Consider the following 25,876-nt stretch of genomic DNA (forward strand, 5'->3'; position numbering starts at 1 on the left):
CTTTCCATCAACAAGCACACGTGTTTAAAAAATTAGGACGGGCCTTTTGATTTCCTAATATGCAGTACAGCAAAATGTTGCTAATTGTAGCAGGATACAAGCAGCAAGAAAAGCAAATTTCTCCACATTGAATACCTACCACTAAAATATAACCCAGTCCAAGAATGACAGGAACTGGATTAGTTTTGTTAAGGTATTGTAGCTCATTTCCACTATTTTTTAAAAAAATATTTAATTTATTTTCGGATGTGCTGGGTCTTTATTGCTGTGCACAGGCTTTCTCTAGTTGCAACGAGTGGCAGCTGCTCTCTAGACATGGGGCACAGGTTTCTCATCGCCAGTGGCTTCTCTTGTTGTGGAGCACCAACTCTGGGGCATGTGGCCTCAGTAGGAGTGGGGTATGGGCTTAGATGCCCCATGGCATGTGGGATCTTAGTTCCTGGACCAAGGATTGATCCTGTGTCCCGTGCATTGGCAGGCGGATTCTTGACCATTGGACCATCAGGGAAGTCCCCATTTCCACTATTTTTAAGGTTGCTGACTAGCAGATGAAGAAGTGGCCTTCATTGCATTCCTAATCAGAAATGTGTCCCTGATTGCCTCACCTTCAAGTGAAATGAAACAAGTAGGAGAGTGGGTGGGGAGTTCAAAATTAATTACCTATCGTTTGAAAATAGTCATAGTAATACTTAAATTACAGGTACTGGAGTTTTAATTCTCACTCTAATAAGAGTTAAAGCTCTTTTTCATCAGATAAATTTAACTGCAGATTCTGGCAATCTTTGGTGCTCCATTTTACACTTGGGTAATTTTTATGCCCTACCGTGCCTGTTTATGAGTAAGCACCACTAATTATGCCAATTTGTTGTTTTATAAATCTTCAAAAAGAGTCTTTTATCTATAAATCAAACTCATAATAGGGTTCCGTATAGTTTAATGTCAAATATAGGGCAAAGCATTAACAGACTGCAAGGGTAAAATATTTAAAATTTTCATTATTTATATTCCAGCCCTTTGTTAGAATATACTCACCAATTTCCTCGGAGCTTTTTATAATTCCAAGATTGTCTCTTAGCCAGCGAATAACAGCACCGGCTATAGCTACTGAACCCTATGGGAAGAAAGGAATCCAAGAGAGAATATATTAAATATGTTCTCAGTATATAAAGTCCTTATTGAGCATATTCTCTATGTATGATTCTACCAGATGGATACGATTCAAAAATTTCAACTTTGGGACTTCTACAAACATCATAAACCAGGTCTTTTAAATATAAACATGGTTTTATCTAAGTCATTATAGAAATTTTTCATGAGGCAGAGAAGACAGCCCTCCAGTAGACCTTGGACCTGTCCCCATAGATGGACATCACTGTGCTGAGCAATTTGTTTCTTGTACAATTGTCTTGTTGCTAAATTACAAAGGTATATTATCACCCAGAATACATTCCCATCGTAGCCACAAAGTTATTAGGAAATGTTACCCTGAAAGTTTTTTAAGCCCATTTCCCAAATTGAACAGTATATTAAATCTAGCAACCACACAAAAAGAAATCAGCAAAGAAAGCTAACTACAAAGTAATTATTCTTAGATAACTAATGAGGACCTGACTGTATAGCACAGGGAACTCTACTCAATGCTCTGTGGCAACCTAAATGAGAAGGAAATTTTAAAAAGAGGGGATATATGTATAACTGATTCACTTTGCTATACAGCAGAAACTAACACAGCATTGTAAAGCATTTATACTCCAATAAAAATTAAAATTAATTAATTGAGGTGACAGAATTAGTCTTTGGGGAAATAAAAATGTTCTCAATTTAGAATGGGTGATGGCTGCACAACTCTGTGCACATACTAAAAACCACTGAATCATACACTTAAAAAGAGTAAATTGTGTGATACGGAAAGGACATCTCCATAAAGCTGTTAATAAAAAAAAAAGACTCTGGGGCCAAAAGAAGTATTAGCACAAACCATTAGCAGTTTCAAAAAAGGTTTTTTGGTTCTGATATTTCATTCATACACATTTGTTCATCTTCCGTGTTTTTTTTTTCATATAGGTTATTTGTGTAAATGACTTCCATAGAGTCACACCAAACCAAAACATCCGGTAATATAGTAAGTGTAGGAAACAGAATTTTTTTATATGTTGCCTGCCTCCATCCCCAGTAAATTGAATTGCAAATGGTTATCCCTTCTTGCCATCAGTTTTCAGGATGTAAACAAACTAGACGCTGAACATGTTGCTATTAATATATTCTACCATTCATAGCTGCTATGAGAACAAGTCACTATATTCTACCGAAAAGCTGGCAAAACACCAGTTGCTCTTTTTATACAGTGAATTTTCAGCTATAAAAATTATTTGAGGAACTGATTCAACATCTCTGTGAAGATAGAGTCAGACTTTAAAAGTGGGACAACGAAAGTTTAACAAACACCCGACAAGGGACCCTAACCCAAATGCCTCTCCTCAAAGAATACACTTCCTAACTTCGATATATTATATACTTAGGTACAGAGTAGGACCATTAAGGAGAACTAAGTACATATTTTGCTTTCGGAGACAATTCAACTCTGAAACATCCTTTGGAAGCAAACAATTCAGAGATACTAGTTGCCAAAGACTAGAAAATACATAAGATTCTCTAGACCAGTGCTGTTAACAGAAATATAATGTGAGTTGCAAATGTAATTTAACTTTTTTAGTTACCATAGTTAAAAAGGTTAGATTAATTGTAATATATTTTGTTTAACCCAATATATTAAAAATATTATCATTGTAACATGTAACAATATAAACACTGAGATATGTTTATATATATATATATAAAATTCACTAAGTCTTTGAAATCAGGTACATATTTCCCACTTATAGCACATTTCAATTTGGTCTAGCCACATTTCAAGTGTTCAATAGTCAGGTGTGGCTAGTGGCTACCATACTGGACAGCACAGTTCTAGATAGACATGGAAAAACAGATGTTCTTTCTCTTTATACACTCAAAAAGACACTGGTCCTACATGGCATCTAACCAAGAAATGTGTATGTTTCCAATGGTTTTAGGTGAGTAAACAACAAATTTTAAAAAGCTGGAAGTCTAGTGGAGTGGTCTTATGGCTATGAGCTAGTGGAACTTCATTATTTTGGGAAATCAAATGTTGGTATACCTCCTTTCCACTGATGAGGGCAATATGTTACATGCTCAGATAATTATTTTTGAGAGGAAGCAATGTGGTTGTAATAAAAGGAAAATCAAGATTTTCATTAAAGGTAACTGATTGAGAACATTATTGGACATTATTTAAAGCCACTGTCAAGCTTCCAGAAGAAAATTATTTTAAATTTGGTCATCAGGAGTATACAGGAGTGTTCTATTGTTGAACAAAGAAGTAGGTTTAATATGAAGAACACTTATCTGAAATAAGTATATAATTTTGGTATCATGATATAATACTTGGTATAGCTCTTTACAAATTAATAAAAATAAGAGAAACCTCCAAATTCACAAAAGATGTAGTCTTCTGAATCCAAAGGCAGGAGATAAATTGGAAGGTGGCATAATGCTTTGAAAATGGGCAGGGAAGGTGGCATAATGCTTTGAAAATGGGAAGGGAAACCTAAAATGATAGATAGAAGGTGACTGTCTATTTGCGATCAAATAAGTTACTGTGAATTATATCATAAATATAAAGATTCAATACTTCAGCTCATCAACTACAAATATGAATCAACCCTTATTCTAAGTCACGATCCACTGGGAAAGCTACACAGAAGCCTAATTGCGGTTTTCTAAGAAAAACAAAAACATAATAGAAATGAGAGGGCTTCCCCAGTGGCTCAGCGGTAAAGAATCTGCCTGAAATGCTGGAGACGTGGGTTCAGTCCCTTGGTTGGGAAGATCCCCTAGAGAAGTAAATGGCAACCCACTCCAGTATTCTTGCCTGGGAAAACCAATGGACAGAGGAGCCTAACGGGCTAAGGTTCATAGGGTTACCAAGAGTCAGATACGACTAAGTAACTGAGCATGCACAAAGAAAAACATAATAGAAATGAGGGGTGAAAAGAGGAAGTTCAATGATAACTGGACAAGAGAAATAAATTACTCAAAACTAGACACACAGCCTGGAAAGTGAAAAGCTATGGAAAAGGCTATGTGAAGATTAGATTAAAAATAACCAAGTAGGTCTGATATAATGTCATAGCAGGCAAACATACGTTCCCTCTAAAGTTCCTTGAGATGAATGTTACTGCCATGAACAGTATTATAAAGTAGATTATTTCAGGATGTAGGATGTGTCTTACAATGCAGTTATGGTTAAAATCAGTACATGGGAGAAAAATTATGTAAAATTTAGGTTATCCTTAAATTGCTCAAAATCAACCATTAGGCACAGGAAACATAGTTTTGTGTATGCTACAGTAATACACAACACTATATAATTTATACTGTACTTAATTTAAATATGATTACAAATGCAAAAATCTAACTCTATAGCATTTTTAATTGCAAAGAGAAGACAACAGGAGCAGAGAGGTGAATTGGGGAAGCATTTTTGAAATGCAATCTGTATCATTAATACTTTGGTAACAAGTTAGAGAATTAAAATTAAAAGCATTTATTTGTCAGAAAGTATACTTTGTAAGAAAGTACATTAGAAAAGTCCTTAAACAATGTTTATAGGCCCCCATGATCCTCAACTCCTGCTATTCATGTTCTTCCATGATCCTTGCCCTTTAAGTAAAGTGGAATCTATGACTTGCTTTTAACCAACAGGACCTGTCAAAGGTGACAGGATGTATGTGGCAATATGTATGTGATTACATAGCATAAGATTATCACATCTGTTTTCTGGACTCTCTTCCCCTCCTTGCTGGTGTTAAGTCCTCACGTAGGAAGGAACTGCAGGTGGCCTCTAGGAACTGAGGGCAGCCTCTGGCTGACTGCTGGCAAGAAACTGAAACCTCCAGTCCTACAACCACAAGGAACTAAATTTGGTCAATAACCTTAGTGAACCTAGAAACAGATGGAGTCTCAGATGAGACTGCAACCTCAGTCTACACCTTGTGCAATCTCACTTTAAAACTTGACTGCAGCCTAGTGAGACCCGGACTAGAGGATCCAGCTAAGCTTTGCCCAGAATCCTGACCCATGAAAACTTTAAGATAATAAATGGATATGGTTTTAAGCCACTTACATCAGTGGTAATATTGTTATGCAGCAACAGTTAACTAATAAATAAGGCTTATACCTAAAATGAGTATCTGGCTCAAGAGAGATGAAAAACTCCAAAAAGAAAAACTTAACACTAAAATCACAAGAAAAAGGACATTTAAAGAAAACAATGGCAGGGGGTGTTAGCCCCTATGGAAGACGGCATGGAGATTCCTTTAAAAACTAGGAATAAAACCCTCATATGACCCAGCAATCCCACACTGCTAGGCATATGTCCTGAGGAAACCAAAACTGAAAAAGACACGTGTATCCCATTGTTCATTGCAGCACTATTTACAATAGCTAGAACATGGATGCAACTTAGATGCCCATCGACAGATGAATGGATAAAGAAGTTATGGTACGTATACACAATGGAATATTACTCAGCCATAAAAAGGAACACATTTGAGTCAGTTCTAATGAGGTGGATGAACCTAGAGCCTATTATATAGAATGAAGTAAGTCAGAAAGAGAAAGATAAATATCATATACTAACACATATATATGGATTCTAGAAAGATGGTCCTGAAGCACTTATTTGCAAGGCAGTAATGGAAAAACAGACATAGAGAACAGACTTATGGACACGGGGAGAGGGGAGGAGAGGGTGAGATGTATGGAGAGAGTAACATGGAAAATTCCATTACCATATGTAAAATAGATAGCCAACGGGAATTTGCTGTATGTCTCACGGAACTCAAACACAGGCTCTGTGTCAACCTAGACGGGTGGGAAGGAGATGGGAGGGAGGTTCAAGAGGGAGGGGACACATGTACACCTATGGCTGATTCATGTTGAGGTTTGACAGCAAACAACAAAATTCTGTAAAGCAATTATCCTTCAAATAAAAAATAAATTAATTAAAAAAAACAATGGGGGGTATTATAAGGAATCCTCTTTGGCGTTCATGTTTAAATAGGCAAAAATGGCATAATATAGGATTTGGTATATAAACAATACCTATTGAGTGTCTACTATATGCCAGACTCTGGGATAGAGTGGTGAATAAGACAGGTAAGTCTTCTGACCACAGGGAACTTAGATCCTAGTGACAGAATACAGAACATGGAAGTCTCAAACCCATAGTATGCTCAAGTTCATAATCAGATCAAAGCTCCCCAGAAGAATTTTGTTTTGGGAAATCACATTTAGAAAAAGAAGATGAATAAGGAAGGGAGAAGCACAGCTTGGGGAAGATGGCACACAGATAGCAGAGGGAAGGCAGAACTACTCACTCTAGTTTGGTAATTCTTGCTCTATTCTGTTTCACTATCTTCCACCAATAAGGAAAATTTCCAACTAGCAACAGTGGGACAAATTTCAGCAGTTTAATATGAGTTTAAAGTCTCAAAACAACTGAAGGATCATGTGTCCCACTTCCTGTTTACTAACAATGAAATAGGGACCCAGAGATGTTAACATTCTTAGTGATAAAATCCCTATCAACAGAGATGGTTGAGTTTGCCCTTTAAAAAATCACCTGTGTCCCTAACAGAGGATAACAGGCAAAATATAAAGAGAGAAAAACAAAGCAACACATGCTAACTCAAGAAGAGAATAGCATCAATGTGGACAGAAACAGAAATGCACAGCCAAGTAGGGTTTGAGGCCACAGGCAGGATGGATTCTGACTCATTGTTCTGTACGTGTCAGGCAGCAGGAGGGGCTGGAACTGACTCCTGCAGAGAAAAAGAATTCAGAGTGCTTCAGGTAAGACCAGGAAGAGTGTCAGTGCTTGAAGCCAGGGGCTCGGTGGTGCTCACCTGCTTGTGCAGGGGTGCTGGAAAACAAGCAGTTGTCTACCTGCTGACTAAGGCTATTGGCTTAATGGAAAATGAGAGCAGAAGGGAAAATTGCAAAATACATGAAGAAATCCAGTATTAAAACATCAGACATAGTGCTCAGAAAACAGAACACCTATGTGCAAAAGAATCAAACCAGACTACTTTCTCACACCATATATGAAAATAAACTCCAAACAGATTTAAAACTTAAATGCAAGATCTGAAATTATAAAACTTCTAGAAGAAAACACAGGCTGTATGCTCTTTGACCTCAGCAATATTCTTTTTGTACTGTCTCCTCAGGCAAGGGAAACAAAAGCAAAAATAAACTAAAAAGCTTTTGCACAGTGAAGGAAACTATCAACAAAATGAAAAGGCAGCCCACTGAATGGGAGAGAATACTTGCAAATGGGGTTAGTATACAAAATATACAAATAACTCATATAACTCAATGTCAAAAACTATCTGATTAAAACATTGACAGAGGACCTAAATAGACATTTTTCCAAAGAAGACATATAGATAGTAAATAGCCCAATGAAAAGGTGCTCAACATCACTAATCATCAGGGAATTGCAAATCAAAATCACAATGCAATCTCCTCACACCTGTGGGAAGATAGGGGGGAAAAGGGAACCCTTGAGCCCTGGTGTCCACTTCTGAGTAATTTTTCAAAGAAAACAAAAACACTAGTTAGAAAAGATATATGCACCACCATGTTCATTGAAGCATTATTTACAATAGCCAAGATATGAAAGCGATCTGAATATCTCTTGATAGATGAATAAAATGGATAATTTTATAATATATACAATGGAATATTACTCAGCCATAAAAAGGGGTGACATCTTGTGATTTGTGAAAATATGAAGGAGGGTACTTGCTAAGTGAAATAAGTCAAAGAAAGAAAATATAGCATGGTATCACTTGTATGTGGAATCCAAAAAATAAAACAAATGAACAAACAAAATAGAAACAGACTCGCAGAAACAGAGAACAGAATGTTGGTTGCCAGAGGGGAAGAGGGTAGGAGGATGAGTGAAACAGATGAGGGAGATTAAGAGGTACAAGCTTCCAGTCATAAAATAAACAAGGCATGGGACTTCCCTGGTGGTCCAGTGGTTAAGACTCCATGCTTCCAGTGTGGGGGTTATAGGTTCGATCCCTGATTGAGAAGCTAAGATCCCACAAGTGCCGTGGCCAATAAATAAATAAATTTAAAAAATAAATAAGTCACAGGGATATAATATACAGCACTGGGAATATAGTCAATATATTATAATAATTTTGCATGGTGACAGATGCTAAGTAGATTTACTGTGGTGATCATTTTGTAATGTGTAAAAATACTGAGTCACTATGTTGTACACTTAAAACTAAGTTAAGTGTAAGTTAATTACATTTCTATTAAAATTGATTAAATTAAAATATATATACTTTTTAGTAAATTAGATATTACTGCACATCATATGCTAGCTTAGAAGCATCAATTCTAGTAAAAATGTATGGAAGGGGAAGAAATGACATCAGTCAACAAAACTTAACAGTTGGAACAGAATTCATTCCAGTCTGACAAATAAGTCTTTAAAATAAGTATGTGCTAAATGTATTCAAAGGAGTGAATTAAGAGACTTCCCTGGTGGTCCAGGTTAGGAGCTTCCACTGCAGGGGTACAGGTTCAATTCCTGGTCGGGAAACTAAGATCCCGCATGCCGTGCAGCATGGCCAAAAAAGAAAAAAACAAACAAAAGCCAAAGAGGTAAATTAAGGTATGATTTCCATGAAAATAACATGAATTACTAACCAAAAGAAAAAGAGAAATAAAACAAAATCAGGTGAAAACTAACCAATTAAAGATTCTAGAAATGAAAGTACTGAGTTTAAAAAAGGTAGCAGATGAGATAAACCATAGAACAGACAAGAGAAAACAGGTAAATTATTGTTCTTGTACACTGCTGGTGGTATTTACATATGGCAGTGAGAAAGAATGAAACAATAGCAATGAATCTCACAAATAGAATGTTGAGTGAAAGAGACCAAAGTTTGCATACTGTATTACTCAGTCTCACTCTTTTATATTGTTAACATATAAACTATTAAAAACATGCAAAACTAACTCTGGTGTTCAGAGTTGCACATTTAAGTGTTAGAACTATAAAGAAAACAAGAAAGTGGTTATAATAAAAGTCAAGGCAGTGGTTACCTTAGGGGAAAGGAAAGAGACTGTGATTGGGAGTGGCACATAGTGGGTTCCTGGCAGTTCTGTTTTTTGACCTGGGTGAGGTTACATGGGTCTTCATCTTTAATATTTCTTTTTTCTGGCTGCACAGCATGTGAAAACTTAGTTCCCTGACTAGGGATCAAACCCGGGCCCCTTGCAGTTAAAGTGTGGAGTCTTAATCACTGGACTGCCGAGGAAGTCCCACATAGGTTTTCCTTAATAATAACGTGCTAAGCTGTACCTTATTCCAACAACACAGGAGAAGACTCTACACGTGGACATCACCAGATGGTCAACATCAAAATCAGATTGATTATATTCTTTGCAGCCGAAGGTGGAGAAGCTCTATACAGTCAGCAAAAACAAGACCGGGAACAGAATGTGGCTCAGATCATGAACTGCTTATTGCCAAATTCAGACTTAAATTGAAGAAAGTAGGGAAAACCACTAGTCCATTCAGGTATGACGTAGATCAAATCCCTTATGAGTATACAGTAGAAGTGACAAATAGATTTAAGGGACTAGATCTGATAGAGTGCCTGATGAACTATGGACAGAGGTTCATGACATTGTACAGGAGACAGGGATCAAGACAATCCCCATGGAAAAGAAATGCAAAAAAGCAAAATGGCTGTCTGAGGAGGCCTTACAGAGAGCTGGGAAGAGAAGAGAAGTGAAAAGCAAAGGAGAAAAGGAAAGATATTCCCATCTGAATGCAGAGTTCCAAAGAATCGCAAGGAGAGATAAGAAAGCCTTCCTCAGCGATCAGTGCAAAGAAATAGAGGAAAACAACAAATTGGGAAAGACTAGAGATCTCTTCAAGAAAATTAGAGATACCAAAGGAACATTTCATGCAAAGATAGGCTTGATAAAGCACAGAAATGGTATGGACCTAACAGAAGCAGAAGATATTAAGAAGAGGTGGCAAGAATACACAGAAGAACTGTACAAAAAAGATCTTCAGGACCCAGACAATCACGATGGTGTGATCAGGCACCTAGAGCCAGACATCCTGGAATGTGAAGCCAAGTGGGCCTTAGAAAGCATCACTACGAACAAAGCTCGTGGAGGTGATGGAATTCCAGTTGAGGTATTTGAAATCCTCAAAGGTGATGCTGTGAAAGTGCTGCACTCGATATGCCAGCAAATTTGGAAAACTCAGCAGTGGCCACAGGACTGGAAAAGGTCAGTTTTCGTTCCAATCCCAAAGAAAGGCAATGCCAAAGAATGCTCAAACTACCGCACAATTGCACTCATCTCACATGCTAGTAAAGTAATGCTCAAAATTCTCCAAGCCAGGCTTCAGCAATACGTGAACCGTGAACTTCCAGATGTTCAAGCTGGTTTTAGAAAAGGCAGAGGAACCAGAGATCAAATTGCCAATATCCGCTGGATCATCGAAAAAGCAAGAGAGTTCCAGAAAAACATCTATTTCTGCTTTATTGACTATGCCAAAGCCTTTGACTGTGTGGATCACAATAAACTGTGGAAAATTCTGAAAGAGATGGGAATACCAGACCATCTGACCTGTCTCTGGAGAAACCTGTATGCAGGTCAGGAAGCCACAGTTAGAACTGGACATGGAATAACAGACGGGTTCCAAATAGGAAAAGGAGTACATCAAGGCTGTATATTGTCACCCTGCTTATTTAACTTATATGCAGAGTACATCATGAGAAACGCTGAGCTGGAAGAAACACAAGCTGGAATCAAGATTGCCGGGAGAAATATCAATAACCTCAGATATGCGGATGACACCACCCTTATGGCAGAAAGTGAAGAAGAACTAAAGAGCCTCTTGATGAAGGTGAAAGAGGAGAGTGAAAAAGTTGGCTTAAAGCTCAATATTCAGAAAACTAAGATCATGGCATCTGGTCCCATCACTTCATGGGAAATAGATGGGGAAACAGTGGAAACAGTGTCAGACTTTATTTTTTGGGGCTCCAAAAATCACTGCTGATGGTGATTGCAGCCATGAAATTAAAAGATGCTTACTCCTTGGAAGGAAGGTTATGGCCAACCTAGATAGCATATTTAAAAGCAGAGACATTACTTTGCCAACAAAAGTCCATCTAGTCAAGGCTATGGTTTTTCAGTGGTCATGTATGGATATGAGAATTGGACGGTGAAGAGAGCTGAGCGCCGCAGAATTGATGCTTTTGAACTGTAGTGTTGGAGAAGTCTCTTGAGAATCCCTTGGACTGCAAGGAGATCCAATCAATCCATCCTAAAAGAGATCAATCCTGGGTGTTCATTGGAAGGACTGATGTTGAAGCTGAAACTCCAATACTTTGGCCACCTCATGCGAAGAGTTGACTCATTGGAAAAGACCCTAATGCTGGGTAGGATTGGGGGCAGGGGGAGAAGGGGACGACAGAGGATGAGATGGTTGGATGGCATCACCAACTCGATGGACATGGGTTTGGGTAAACTCCGGGAGTTGGTGATGAACAGGGAGGCCTGGCGTGCTGCGATTCATGGGGTCGCAAAGAGTCGGACATGACTGAGCGACTGAACTGAACTGAAGCCGTACATTGATGGTTTATGCATTTTTCTCTACATGTCTGAAATTTCACAATTAAAATGTTTTTGTTTTGTTTGTTTTAAAGAGAGAATTTTGAAATGTAGATACTGAGAAACTCACCAGGGAGACAGCACAGAGAAACAAAGAGATTAAAAATATATAAAAGGGCAGTTAAGAGACATGGAGGGTGGGTTGGAAAGTTCCAATATCCAGACAATAGCAATTCCAGAAGAGGATGGAGGCAATGGTAGAGGAGCAATATTTTAAGAGATAATTGCTGAGAATGTTTCAGAACTGAAGACAGACTTGCATCCAAGTACCTAACAGAATAAGTAAAAATAAATCTAAACTAAGGCATATCATAGTAAAACTATGGAATGTCAATGATAAGGATATAAAGTTGAAAAACTTTTATATCAGGGCAGCCAAGGTCTGATTGGCAGCAAAAAATGGCCAGAAGGGATGTAGCTACAAAAACTGAGATTTTTATATCCGCTCCAAAGAGAGGGCATAATAAAGAGAAACCTATAAAGAACAGGCTTACTACCCCAGATTCTATGAACTTTGAAAGGTTATCCCTCAGCAAAAAAAACCTGGGGATGGTGAATGGGGACATAAAAGGTCTGGGACCAAAGAAATGGATACTGGACACAGAAATTGATAAATATGTCAATTAATATCATTTATGATTGACTGAAAATAATATGAATTACTGTACGTTTAAGAAAAGGAGGAAATGAAAATTTTAAATTCAATAACATAACTGCTGGTGGAGGTGGTAGGTATAAAGCATTCAAGGCCCTCATCATGGTTGGATGGTTATTAAAAATATTAAACAATTATAAACACTCTTGGAAAAATATATAATTATTATTTTCAAAGTACTACCAAAAAACCCCCAAACAACAATACAAAATTAGAAATGCCTTATGTTGCTTCCTAGTCAGCAGAGGCATAATGAAAGAAGACTAAAAACTAAGAGGGGTAGGCGCAGTTTCTGTTTTCAAAGAGGGTACTTTTAAAAATTTTTATTTATTTATTTATTTTGGCCTCACCAGGTGGGATCTTTGTTCCCTGACCAGGGATTGAAACTCTGCCCCTGGCAGTGAAAGCATGGAGTCCCAACCACTGGACCACCAGGGAATTCCCCAAAGAGAGTACTTTTGAAAGTAAAGAAAGTTACTTTTTGACACCTCAGATTGCAAAGCCTAACCAAAATCTGTCAAATTACGGACATGAGTATTAAATACCTGCTTATAAGCACTTACCCCAAAAATGAAGCAGGGCGATCAGGAGGAATTTGCATGAATTCACTGAGAAAAAGTTGTACCAACCTAGCTTGATTCTCTGCATTCTTTTTTTATTTTTTTAAAATTTTGACAAAATTTTTGTGAAAAGAATTAGAAAACATGGAAAAGAAATTCGATCTGTCGTTAACAAACTAGTGTGTGTGTGTGTGTGTTATGACTGAGTTGCTAGGTTAGCAGAAGAAGGGTGTGACATATGGGGGTGCAGTGAGAACAACACTGGACTGGGGAGACTGAAGCCCTGAATATTCAGATATATAAGGAAGGAGATGGTCCAGTGGGGCAGCCTAGGCATCTAGACTCTGATGTCCAATAAAGTGGATTTGCATCAAACTACCTTGGCCAAATGACTCCCGTTTCACTTCCCTTCTTCACGCATGAAACAAGGGGATAGCAGGGTGTAGCGAAGCCTGTTGTCATCTAATCCACTGCTTCCCTCAGCTTTAAAATTCTATGACACTAAAAAAAATTACATGAATCAAAACAAAATCATACAGTAATGTATATGCTGGTGCTCTGTGACAACTTGGAGGGATACAGTGGGGAGGGAGGTGGGTTCAGGATGGAGGAGACACATGTATATCTATGGCCGATTCATACTGATGTATGGCAAAAACAATCACAGTATTGTAAAGTCATTATCCTCCAATTAAAATAAATAAATTAAAAAAAATCATAAAGCTAATGAGTTAAGTCTCCAGATAAGACAAAACTGGAAGAGTAAGAGTGAAGAATGAAAAAGCATTCAGACTTGTGTCAGAATTGGCTGAAATCACTATCATGAAATTTAATAGGAAGAAACAAAGACCTCAATGTAGATGAACAAAAGATCGTCTGTGCAAATATTAATACAAAAATGGCATAGATGTGGCTTGATAATTCATTCAAAAAGAGCTAGATATTTTAATACATGCTCCTGGAGCCAATGATATGATGGGATGATTAGACTAAATTAATGAACTCTCAGGCTAGAGTAGCAGAAAGAGTACTTATGGTCATGGAGGCACAAATCCCACAGTGGGCATATTTCATTTTATTATTTTTTAAACATTTATTTATTTGGCTGCACAGGGTCTTAGCTGCAGCATGTGGGATCTAGTTCCCTGACCAGAGATTAAACCTGGGCCCCTGGCATTGGACTGTGGAGTCTTAACCACTGGACAACCAGGGAAGTCCCAGGAATACCTCATTTTACTGCGCTTCACAGTTACTAGGGTTTTTTTTTCCCCCCACAAATTGAAGGTTTGTGGTAACCCTGCACAGAGCAAGCCTACTGGTACCATTTTTCTAACATTTGCTCACTTTGTATCTCTGTGTCACATTTTGGTAATTCTAGCAATAATTCAAATTTTATTATTATATTTGTTAAGGTCATCTGTGATTAGTGATTTTTGGTGTTACTACTGTAATTGTAACTGTTCTGGGGTGCCACAAATTGTTCCTATAAAAGACGGCGAACTTAACGATAAATGTGTTATGTTCTGACAGCTCCACTGACTGGCCATTCCCCATTTCTCTATTTCTCCTCAGGCCTCCCTACTCCCCGAGATGGAACAATATTGAAATTAGGCCAATTAATAACCCTACAATGACCTCTAAATGCTCAAGTGAAAGGAAGAGTCCCATGACTCACTTTAAACCAAAAACTCAATAGAAATAATTAAACTAGTGAGGAAATAATATCTAAAGCTGAGATAGGCTGAAAGCTAGGCCTCTGGCACCAAATGGTTAGCTAAGTTGTGAATGCAAAGGAAAACCTGAAGTAAATTAAAAGTGCTATTCCAGTGAGCACACGAATGATAAAGAAGTAAAACAACTTTACTGCTGATATGGAGCAAGTCTGAGTGATCTGGATAGGAGATCAAATGAGCCACAACATTCCCTTAAGCCAGAGCAAAGGCCCTAACTCTCTTTAATTCTATGATGGCTGGAAAAGGGGAGGAAGCTTCAGAAAAAAAGTTTGGAGCTAGCAGAGGTTGGTTCACGTAGTTTAAGGAAAGAAATTGTCTCTGTAACATAAAAGTGCAAGGTGAAGCAGCAAGTGGTGATGTAGAAGCCACAGCAAGTTATCCAGAAGATCTAGCTAAGGCCATTAATGAAGGTGGCTACTAAACAACACATTTTAAATATAGATGAAATAGCCTTATTTTGGAAGGAAAGACATCTGAGATTTTCACAGCTGGAGAGAAGTCAATGTCTAACTTCAAAGCTTCAGAGGACAGGCTGTCTCTCTTGTTAGGGGCTAATGCAACTGGTGACCTTAAGTTGAAGCCAAAGTTCGTTTATCACTCTGAAAATCCTAGGGTCCTTAAGAATTATGGTAAATCTATGCTGCCTGTGCTCTATAAATGAAACAAGAAAGCTTAGATGACAGCACATCTGTTCACAATATGAAGTGCTGAATATTTTAAACCCACTGTGGAAACATAATGCTCAGAAGAGGATTCCCTTCAAAATATGAAGGGAACTGACAACGTACCTGGTCACACAAGAGCTCTGATGGAGACCTACAATGAGATTCATGTTGTTTTCCTGCCTAGTAATGCAACATATGGGCTTCCCTGATGGCTCACGGATAAATAATCTGCCTGCCAATGTAAGAGATGTGTATTCGATCCCTGGGTTGGGAAGATCCCCTGGAGAAGGAAATGGCAACCCACTCCAGTATTCTTGCCTGGAGAATCCCATGTACAGAGGGGTCTGGTGGGATACAGTCCATGGGGTCGCAAGAGTTGGACACGACTTAGTGACTAAACAACAACGCAGCATACATTCTGCAGCCCATGAATCAAGGAGTAATTTTGAATTTCAACTCTCATTGTTTTAAGAAAGACAGCTTGTATGGCTACAGTTGCCATAGACAGTGATTTCTCTGATGAATCCCTCCTGGGCAAACTATAATGAAAACCTACTAGAAAGGATTCACCATTCTAGATGCCATAAGAACATTTGTACTTCACATGAAGAGGTCAAAATTACATTAACCAGAGTTTAGAAGAAGTTCCCTCCGTCCCTCATGGATGACTTTGAGAAGTTGAACACTATTTCTAGGAAGTAACTAGAAATAAGGAGAATTAGAATTGGAAACGGAGCTTTTTTTGTGACTTAACTGTTGCAATGTCATGATAAAACTATAATGAATGAGAAGTTGCTTCTCATTCTTACAGATAACACTGTGATTTTTATTAGCTTTGAATGTCTGTCATATTATCTATACTGATTGAAATGTACTTACTTCTAATGCATAATATACGGGTTTATCTCTGCCGAGTTTGTAAGCCACTGTGGTCAGAAGGCCATGTTCAGAAAATACACACTGTAGGAAACAGAAAAAGAGTTTATAGTCAGGAAAACAAAAAGACAGCATAAGAAGATTTTTAAAGCAAAAATGATCTAGTTATAACATAATTCAATAAACATGACAATTTAGAAAATATATCTTAAAAATCAAAATTGCCAGTATTAAGAACAATACACTTGGGAGACTAGGATAGAGATATAAATACTACTATATATAAAACAGATAACTAATAAGGATAACTAATAGCACAGGAAACTCTACTCAACACTCTGTAATGACCTACATGGGAAAAGAATCTTTAAAAAGTGGACATTCTTTGCTGTACACCTGAAACTACCACAACATTATAAATCAACTATTAACTCCAATAAAAAATTATTTTAAAAAGAACAATACACTCATATAGTACAAATTTATCCCTTGTTGGAAATTAGACATGAATTAAGAATCTGACAAGCTCCTAGTGAGATATTCTACTGACACAATTAAAAATACACATATAAAAGTCAAAGAACCTAAAATGGTTCTTACAAGAATGCTTCAAATGTAGTGATACTCATCATTTTTATTGAGCTCTAAATTAAACCCTGGTAAAAAATTTTTTAAAAGCTGCTGACTCACAAGTTACTTAATAGCAAATTATGTTGAAGTATTATTTATATGAAGTTAAAGAAGACTTCCATGAATCTTTTAATTTGAAAAACACCAACCTTACGGCCTGTATTACATAGTAAGAAGCAGCCTGTTCCGTACCTACAGTTAGGGGAAGAATGAACAGTAGGACAATTTTATTAAAAGTAAATGCTGAAACATTAATAATACAACATTAACATTTAACATAGAACAATAAAAGAAATTAAATTTTTAGAAAAGTTTCAAAAGTTAACAAATATCATATACACTCTTGGAATAATGTTTTAAAGAACAGTCTAGGGACTTCCCTGGTGGTCCAGTGGTAAAGAATTCTCCTGCCAATGCAGAGAACACTGGTTTGATCCCTGGTCTGGGAAGACCCCACATGCTACAGGGCAACTAAGCCCATGTGCTACAACTACTGAGCCCACACGCCTCAAAGCCCGTGCTCCGCAACAAGAGAAGCCACCACAATGAGAAGCCCAAGCACCACTAGAAAGTAGCCCCCACTTGCCACAACTAGAGAAAGCCTGCACAGCAACCGAGACCCAGCATGGCCAAAAATAAACAAACAAATATTTTAAAAATATGTGTTTCCTTAAAAAAAAAAAAGTCTAGAAGAAAATGTACTTAGTGGAATCCTAATGGAAAAACTCAACATTCAAAACACTAAGATCATGGCATCCAGTCGCATCACTTCATAGCAAATAGATGGGGAAAAAATGGAAACAGTGACAGACTTTATTTTCTTGGGATCCAAAATCACTGCAGATGGTGACTGCAGCCATGAAATTACAAGACGCTTGCTCCTTGGAAGAAAAGCTATGACAAATCTAGACAGCGTATTGAAAAGCAGAGATATCACTGCCTACAAAGGTCCATATGGTCAAAGCTGTGGTTTTTCCAGTAGTCATGTACCAATGTGAGAGTTGGACCATAAAGAAGGCTGAGTGCCGAAGAACTGATGCTTTCAAACTGTGGTGCTGGAGAAGACTCACTCTTGAGAGTCCTTTGGATAGCAAGGAGATCAAATCAGTTAATCCTAAAGGAAATCAACTCTGAATATTCATTGGAAGGACCAATGCTAAAGCTGAAGCTCCAATACTTTTGCCACCTGATGCAAAGAGCCAACTCATTGGAAAAGACCCTGATGCTGGGAAAAATTGAGGGCAGGAGAAGGGGGCGGCAGAGGACGAGATGGTTGGATGGCATCACCAACTCAATGGACATGAGTTTGAGCAAGCTTCAGGAGTTGGTGATGGACAGGGAAGCCTGGTGTGCTGCAGTCCATGGGGAAGCCTGGCATGCTGCAGTCCATGGGGTTGCAATGAGTCGGACACTACTGAGTGACTGAACTACAATGAAAAAATGCAAGTATAGTATTCAGAGCTTAGTTGTAACCCAGATCCATGTTTATATTAATAAAATAGCACTGAGTTACAATAAATTCTAAATTCTCTCATGGTTACATCTCTTCTAATCCACGTGGAGTGAAACATCATGGCTAATAGCCATTCAGCAATGGGGCAGGCCGGCCTAGCTCCATCATTAGGCAGTCGTCAGCCTCCGGCATGGAGAGGGTGTAGGTCCTGCGTGGGGGAAAAGTGTAGCTGGATTTTGGGACAGGAGTGGCTAGGAGGGAAAAGCTATTGCTGGTCTATCTTCTCCCTTCCCCTCAGAATAGGGTGTTCTAACAGTGCTCAGAGAGTGAGAGTCAGAGCCAGCACGTAGCACAGCTGCCAGGGAAGAACTGAATTCACTTTGTGGCGGCCTTATCAGCAAAAGCTTTGGACTCTGCAACAAATCTGGCACTTGGACATGCATTAGTGGTTCTGAATTGTGCCAAGCAGATAAGTGGTTCAAGCTGATATCAGCAAGGGTCCCATGGCAACACTTTTCAAATGAGTTGGCTGTCATCCCTGGCTCACCACAGCTGTCCTAACCTGCCTGGGATTCCCTCCCCACAGGCCTTGCTGCTGTGCTTGCGACATTCGACATTCGTTAGCCCAGGTGGGAGAAGGGGGAGGGCTTAGCCCAGGAGTGCGCAGACAGATCCCAGCAGATGCTGCTATTAATATTAGTCAGCGCTAAGCCAACAGACCCCACTGGCTGTGTCTGTCTTATGGAGCAAACAGAATGGGGGCAATTTTTCCTGAAAAACATTTTTCCAGGAACCACTGATGTGAAGAATTCGCCCAAGACCATCTATCTCTTTTGCTCGATTCAAGCATGATTGTGGGCTGCTTGATGGCCAGCCAGCACATTCAGGGAGCATGGCATTCATGAGTATCTATCTCAGTTTTCAAAGACACCAGTCAAATAACACTAGGTTCATTTATGAAGTCAAAACACATAAATTGCTATACCTTTTTACTTCTATGACCCTGAAAAATCTACGTATTTTAAGTCAGTCTCCATGAACAAATATTCATAAAAGTAGAAGTTAATTATCTGTTCCACACTTTATAAAGGAGAAATCTGTACTGATTTAGTCCCCATATAAACACTATGTATACTGAACAGTAGTGTACAAGTCCTAAATTATGAAATTGACACAGAGGCTCAAGGTACTTAATAGAAGTAAATTCTTAAGTTCATGTACACTTCATAAGTAATTAATGAGCATTATCAACACATGAAGAGACTTCTTTGCTACATTTAGGCCACAGCATTTTTCTTTTGTGGCCGAACAGTATGTGGGATCTTAGTTCCCCAGCCAAGGATAGAACCCATTCCCCCTGCAGCAGAAACTCAGAGTCTTAACCACTGGACCACCAGGGAAGTCCCCAGGCTACTGCTTTCAAAGCCATATATAGGCAATTATTTTCCTCTTAAATTTTATTTATTTTTTTCTTCCCAATCATCAAAAATATATGGGTTTTTCAGCATTTATATGGTCTACCAATCCTTTTTCAAGATTCTACTGTGTTCAGACAGTGGGGGTGGCGGGGTGGGGGTGTGTGAGTAGTCCTGGTTGAATCTGTGGAAGAGGCAGGAGGCCTCTGCTACTACACTTAGAGCCCCTGGGAGAAAGGAGGCACTTAAAACACAAGCTTAAATTAAAACACAAACAAACAAAATTCCCCAAAGTTGGAAAGATCCTATTAATCTAACAAACTGTCTACTTCACTCCCCCTTCCTGGATGGTTGCCTTTTTGCATAGCACATTCTGTCTTGCTGTCTTGATCTTCTACTTACCTGCATCTCTTTTGACCATTTGTAACCTGGCTTCCATCCTGAGCATTCTATTAAAGCTTCATTCTTGGAGGTCACCACTGAAGACCTGATTTCTATGTCCTTTTTGTTCTATTTTGCACCGCTGACCAAGCCCCTCTCTTAAATAGAGACCCTAGTAGAGTCTTAAATAGAGACCCTGGATCTCCACATTAATGACTCACTACATTCTATTTGTCTGAATTCTCCATCCTGTCATCTCTTCCTTCTTCTAAATATCTCCTCTACCTGTATACTTTTTCTTGGTAATTTCATCAGTTCTTATTGCTTCAAAAATCACCTCTAAATATGGGAAATTCAAAATCTATACTTTTATACTACATTCATTCCCCATGACCATGTATGTATAATGTATAGCCTACCAGCATCACCAACGTATCCCAAACAGAAAGTCTTCTACTTGAACCCAATCCATACTTTGGCTACGTCTAACCACTGGGACCAGATGACTAGACGCCATACCTACTTCCTGTCTCGTGTTCCTGTGCAGTGCCATGGACATCCACCCATACCTCCATCTCGGTCCTCCTCATCCTTCTTAGTCCTTGTTGCTGTTACTGAGATGCTGTAGCGGCCTCCATGTCCTCTCTGCCTCTAGGTTTTCCTCACTTTATTTTTTTAAAAATTTTAGTTATTTATTTTTGGCTCTGCTGGGTCTTCATTGCTGAGCGGGCTTTATCTAGTTGTGGCAAGTGGAGGCTACTCTCTAGTTACAATGCTAGGGCTTCTCATTGTGGTGGCTTTTCTTGTTGTAGAGCACAGGCTCTAGGTGCGGGAGCTTCAGTACTTGCAGTATGTGGGCTCAGCAGTTGTGGCTCCTGGGCTCTAGAGCACAAGCTCAGTAATTGTGGCATAGGGGTTTAGTTGCTATGCGGCATGTGGGATCTTCTGGGATCAAGGATTGAGCCGTGACTCCTGCATTGGCAGGCAGATTCTTTACCACAGAGCCACCAGGGAAGCCCTCTCCTCACTTTAACCCAGGACTGCCTTATCATTAATGAACAGCTCCAGTCATCTCTGAACAGCAGCCCCCAAACCTTCAGGAAGTATCCCATTGCCTTCCAGGAAAAAAAAAACAAAACTCCTTACTCTGGAATTTAGGGTGTCACACCACCTTAGCCTTATTTCCCCACAATCACTTCCCTACCCAAATGTTCTCTACATTCTCTAAATAAAGTTTTCCATTTCATTATTTGCATCTTGGTTCAGTGTTCCATGTGTTCACCAATACTGCTCAGTCTTCAAAACGTCTCACTACTAACAGTCTTTGTGATTTTTCTTCCCTCCCTTTGAAACCCAACAGCAGTACTTCCAAGTTTATTATGGCACATAAGTTCTGATCTATACTATGGTGAACTGTACATCTGTGACCTTTTCCTTCAGGAAGAGAAACATGAGCCAAAGATCTTACAATTCTTCCCCTCTTCCAACCTGCAGGGGCTGCTGAGGTACTCACCCTGCCCTCCCTAATTTAAATCCCGCATTTCCGGAATTGGCTGATAATGCTTAAGAGGGAGGGGAGCATAAACAGAAACAAAATCAGGCAACTTTACTGGGCACCTCCCATGTGCTCTACAGTGTCAGGTACTTGCCAAAGAGAGACAGCATCTGCTTTACTAGCATTAGGGTGCCAGGCAGAGGAGGAAAGAGTAGGGGGGATAGCCTACTTTTCTATCTATCATTTCTCTGACTCCTGACTTAGCTACCTGGAATCCAGAATTCAAAGAATATGTTTCTAGACCCACAGGATACCATGACCTGTGAAGAATTTTCCTATCTTTCCTCTCAGAAAAACTGTCACCCAAATGTCACACTTTTGCATGAGGACTTCTGACCCTACTAGAGTATAAGAACACTACCTCTAAAATATAGAGACATTCCATTACTGACAAAAAGGAGAATGTAAGCACTGAAGTTAACATTAATGAGAGAATTAGAAAATGCTCAACAGGACTGCCCTGATGGTCCAAGATGCCACACTGTCACTGCAGGGGGTGTGGGTTTGACCCCTGGTCCAGGAACTAAGATCCCACATACTGTGGGGTGTGGCCAAAAAAAAAGAATCCTCAAGATAAAAACCATTAAAGGTAGACAGCCTGCTGCCAGGGCTATGGAAATCTTTTCCTCATAGGGGACAGTAAAGTATAAAGGTCAAGTGCCCTAAGTCAATCAGCTGGATTCGGATGCAAAGACTGCTTTCCTCACTTATTAGCTTAACTTCTCTGAATATCTGTTTTTCTCATCCTAAAGTGGGAGTCATCTTACCACTCTTAAATATGGGGCTTGTTACAGACTACATGTGTGACTATTAAGATGAGATGAGAAGAAAAATGCACCAAATCTCTACTTCTGTCAATCCTTCTGTTTTGTCTTGAAGCAGAAACTTCAAATGACGGGGAGAAAGCATAGTGCCAGAGAAACAACTTTGAAAAATCCCACAAAAATATGACTTTGAAATTAGTGAGAAAGTCTTGTGCAATATGTTGAAACAATATGTTGAAAATTAGAGTTTCATCATGGCTTTCTTCCCTCTGCTCAGCCTCCCTCCAACAACCTCTGCAAAGGGCAAGAATACTTTATTTTTTATTATTTAAAAAATTTTTTAAAATTGTTATTTATTTTGGCTGCCTGCATGGCATGTGGGATTGTCACGTTCCCTGACTAGGGATTGAACCCATGCCTCCTACATTGGACATGCAGAGTGTTAACCACTGGACCACCAGGGAAGTCCGTCCCAAGGCAAAAATACTTTAAACCAACATTTAGTTTCTGTATGGAAAAGGTTTTGAATTTTATAAATTAAGATTTTCACAAGCTTCATCAGTATGTTTATATATGCCATGGTGTGATTTATGTGAAGAAGATGAAGAAAAACAAATGGCAAAAAGTGTATACATATATAACTGTATTGGCACCCTTGAACTATTAATTTTCAGTCTGGAGAAACTTCAAAAGCTTTTCCTCATTCCAAACACCAAAGGGAAAAACAAACAAGACCTCATTGGTTTGCAGGTCTGTTTCTTAAAACTCACGTGTTTTTGGCTTGTCCATCTTGGAAGCACATTTGTCCCACCAACGCAGCAGACTGGTCTCCCAAACACTGAAAGGATATATGACAATAAAGAATACTAAGACAATATTATCCATTTTCTTTTTAGGAGAGCCATAAGATTTATTTCTCTTTCTTCATTTATGAAGGAGCGAACTGTCTTATATTCTTTGCATTGCCTCCATTTGGCCATTGCCCCATATGTTAATGCTCCGAACAGGGATAGGAAGGGAGAGTTAGAATTAATTTACTCAACAAAATTCTCAATAGCCCACACTGCGTCCCGTCAAAACAAGAATTAGCCAATCCTTCTGCTCTTACTTATTTTCCATAGTTAAAGAAGGAACAGATTGATTAAGGAAAGCCAGAACACGAAAGGGGCTGGGGTAGGGAGGTGGTAGGGAGATGTTTGGTGATGAAACTTACCCCAGATATTGGCACACCTTCCAAGGCCCCAGCTTTCTAATAAAATTTTAAAAAAGGATTATGAATAATCACAAATTTGGCTCTACTAACATAACTGTAACAGAAATGAACGCAAATAGCAACATGCCAGAGCATGTGGGCAGACAAGACAAAGCAAGTGTTTCAACTACATGAGTGGTTCAGAGGGAGAGATACTAGAAATATTCCTTGAATGACAAGAAGAGACATGGACATGAAACACTGGACAGGGAGCCAGGAGATACAGGATCTACTCCTGGTTAGTTAGTTAGTTAGTCACCGAGCAGGCTGCTGAAACTTCTCTATACCTCAACTTATTCATCTGCAAAATGGGCCTGAGCTTATATGAATGCCAAAGACCATTAGTTCTTTGCTATTATTGATATTACTATGAACAGACTAACACATCCTTCATAATGAACACAGAGCTATAAAACCAGCATGGAACATGTTTATTTGGGAAGGCTGTATTTTACCAACTGTTCTTCCTACCCAAACTGCTCTTGATAAGTAAGAAACAAGAGAGGGGTTCAGGTATGGAGCATTATTTGTTCATAGCCAACATCATTCTTCAAGTTTTGATAAGCAAGAGTTAATTTGTGTCATGAATAGTGGTTTTGATTTTGAGCCAGTAAGCACTCTGAGGAAAAAATGAGATTTAAGTGGCTGACTGTGAACTTTACCAAATTTAATTTTGAAAAAAATACTTACACTAATACAAACGAACACGTATTGATATCAAGGAATTAGGGGAAAGGAATATGATCCCCAAAGTACCTGTGATGTATTGGATTGGCTTAAAAGTTCGTTCAGGTTTTTCCATATCATCTTACAGAAAAAACCCGAACAAACATTATGATGAACCTGATATCAGGAAGCTGCTGCTGCTAAGTCGCTTCAGTCGTGTCCGACTCTGTGCGACCCCATAGACGGCAGCCCACCAGGCTCCGCCGTCCCTGGGATTCTCCAGGCAAGAATACTGGAGTGGGTTGCCATTTCCTTCTCCAATATCAGGAAGAGGACCTAACAAAAGCTTTCACCTGACCTTTCAGTCTGCCATTTCTCTGGGAGCTTTGGGTTCCCCCTCTGCGATAGTGAGGGGAAGAAGAGAAGCCATCTCACACAGCTATGGTTAGGAAAATAAGAGCATGCATGTGGAAACCATTCACAAGATAGAAAATACTCACTAGATAGTGGGGTAATATTTTATTTCTTTTATGCTTTTGGGTTAATCCAAGACCTTTTATTTACTGTATACATTCTTGGACAATCTGAACCTGGCTTATAAGTGAAAGTGAATCAGGAAACCTAGAGACTGGATATTTAAGGTATTCAGATGCTGGAAGAAGTCTTTGTTTACACTATTCAAGTTATTATCAAACTACCAGCAGAATCTACTATGTGCAGTCAGGCACAGAAAGCGCTCTTTTTTCTTTACAGGGAGGGGGTCCCTGGAGGATTCCTGGGAATGTTCTCTGGTGAAGCATGCAGAAAAAGTGACAGTGCATTTCCAACTAACTGGTCTGAAAGGTTGGGCAAGATGTCATTTAGGAGACGTAGAGAACATCTAAAAACTATACCTTATTTCCCTATTATGCTAAAGCCCAAAAGCACATCACAACTGTACTTTGTAATAGGAACCATCAGAATTTCTCATTTCAGAAAACTATCTTAGTCTTTTATTTTGAAACATCACTCCCAGTTTTATGGAGGACTTAAAAAGAAACAAATAAGATTATGTTTTCACAATAACTAAAGCTTCACTAGAGCTTATAATAATTTGGAGGGTCATGGAAGAGTCTGGATTAATTTGCTGAGTAAATGGATTTCTGCTTATCTAAAACTAAATGGAAATGCACTGTATCTTTTCCAAATGAATGGGTAGCATCATTGGTGGGCAACCTACTCACCGGGCTATGAGAGATTTTCTATAGTCAGCAAGGAGGAGAGAGGGGGACAGAAGGATAATATTTTAAATGCAAGAGAAAACTAGGCCAGTTAAATGTTTTTTCAACCATCCTCTGAAACTGTTTCTCAAGAACAGTTTTTTTTTCCTCTGACCCAAGTCAGTTTATAGGTAGCTATGAAATTATCAAAGCTTTTTTAAACTGTAGATAAGCAATGATTACACTTCCCCTAAAAAATTCCATGTTTCC

At 38.8% G+C, this 25,876-nt stretch overlaps 1 protein-coding gene across 7 annotated transcripts in view; it reads right to left on the reverse strand.

The window, feature by feature from the left end:
* The window catches only part of LOC145536000 (glycerol kinase), a 75,950-nt gene that overhangs the window by 9,679 nt on the left and 40,395 nt on the right, over window positions 1-25,876 (reverse strand). For 4 of the 7 annotated variants that reach the window (XM_081564367.1, XM_081564363.1, XM_081564364.1 and 1 more), the window contains 6 exons: window positions 25,631-25,648; window positions 23,703-23,738; window positions 23,260-23,327; window positions 17,071-17,113; window positions 16,295-16,375; window positions 1,033-1,111 (listed from right to left, as the gene is read on the reverse strand). In XM_081564367.1, the coding sequence (XP_081420493.1) occupies window positions 1,033-1,111; window positions 16,295-16,375; window positions 17,071-17,113; window positions 23,260-23,327; window positions 23,703-23,738; window positions 25,631-25,648 (325 nt within the window). The remainder of the gene's footprint in view (window positions 1-1,032; window positions 1,112-16,294; window positions 16,376-17,070; window positions 17,114-23,259; window positions 23,328-23,702; window positions 23,739-25,630; window positions 25,649-25,876) is intronic. The other 3 variants (XM_081564368.1, XM_081564366.1, XM_081564362.1) reach the window with 1 other exon arrangement.

The sequence above is a fragment of the Giraffa tippelskirchi genome, chromosome X, assembly GCF_054371585.1.
Source record: "Giraffa tippelskirchi isolate mGirTip1 chromosome X, T2T-mGirTip1v1.2.pri, whole genome shotgun sequence".
NCBI classification, from domain to species: Eukaryota; Metazoa; Chordata; class Mammalia; order Artiodactyla; family Giraffidae; genus Giraffa; species Giraffa tippelskirchi.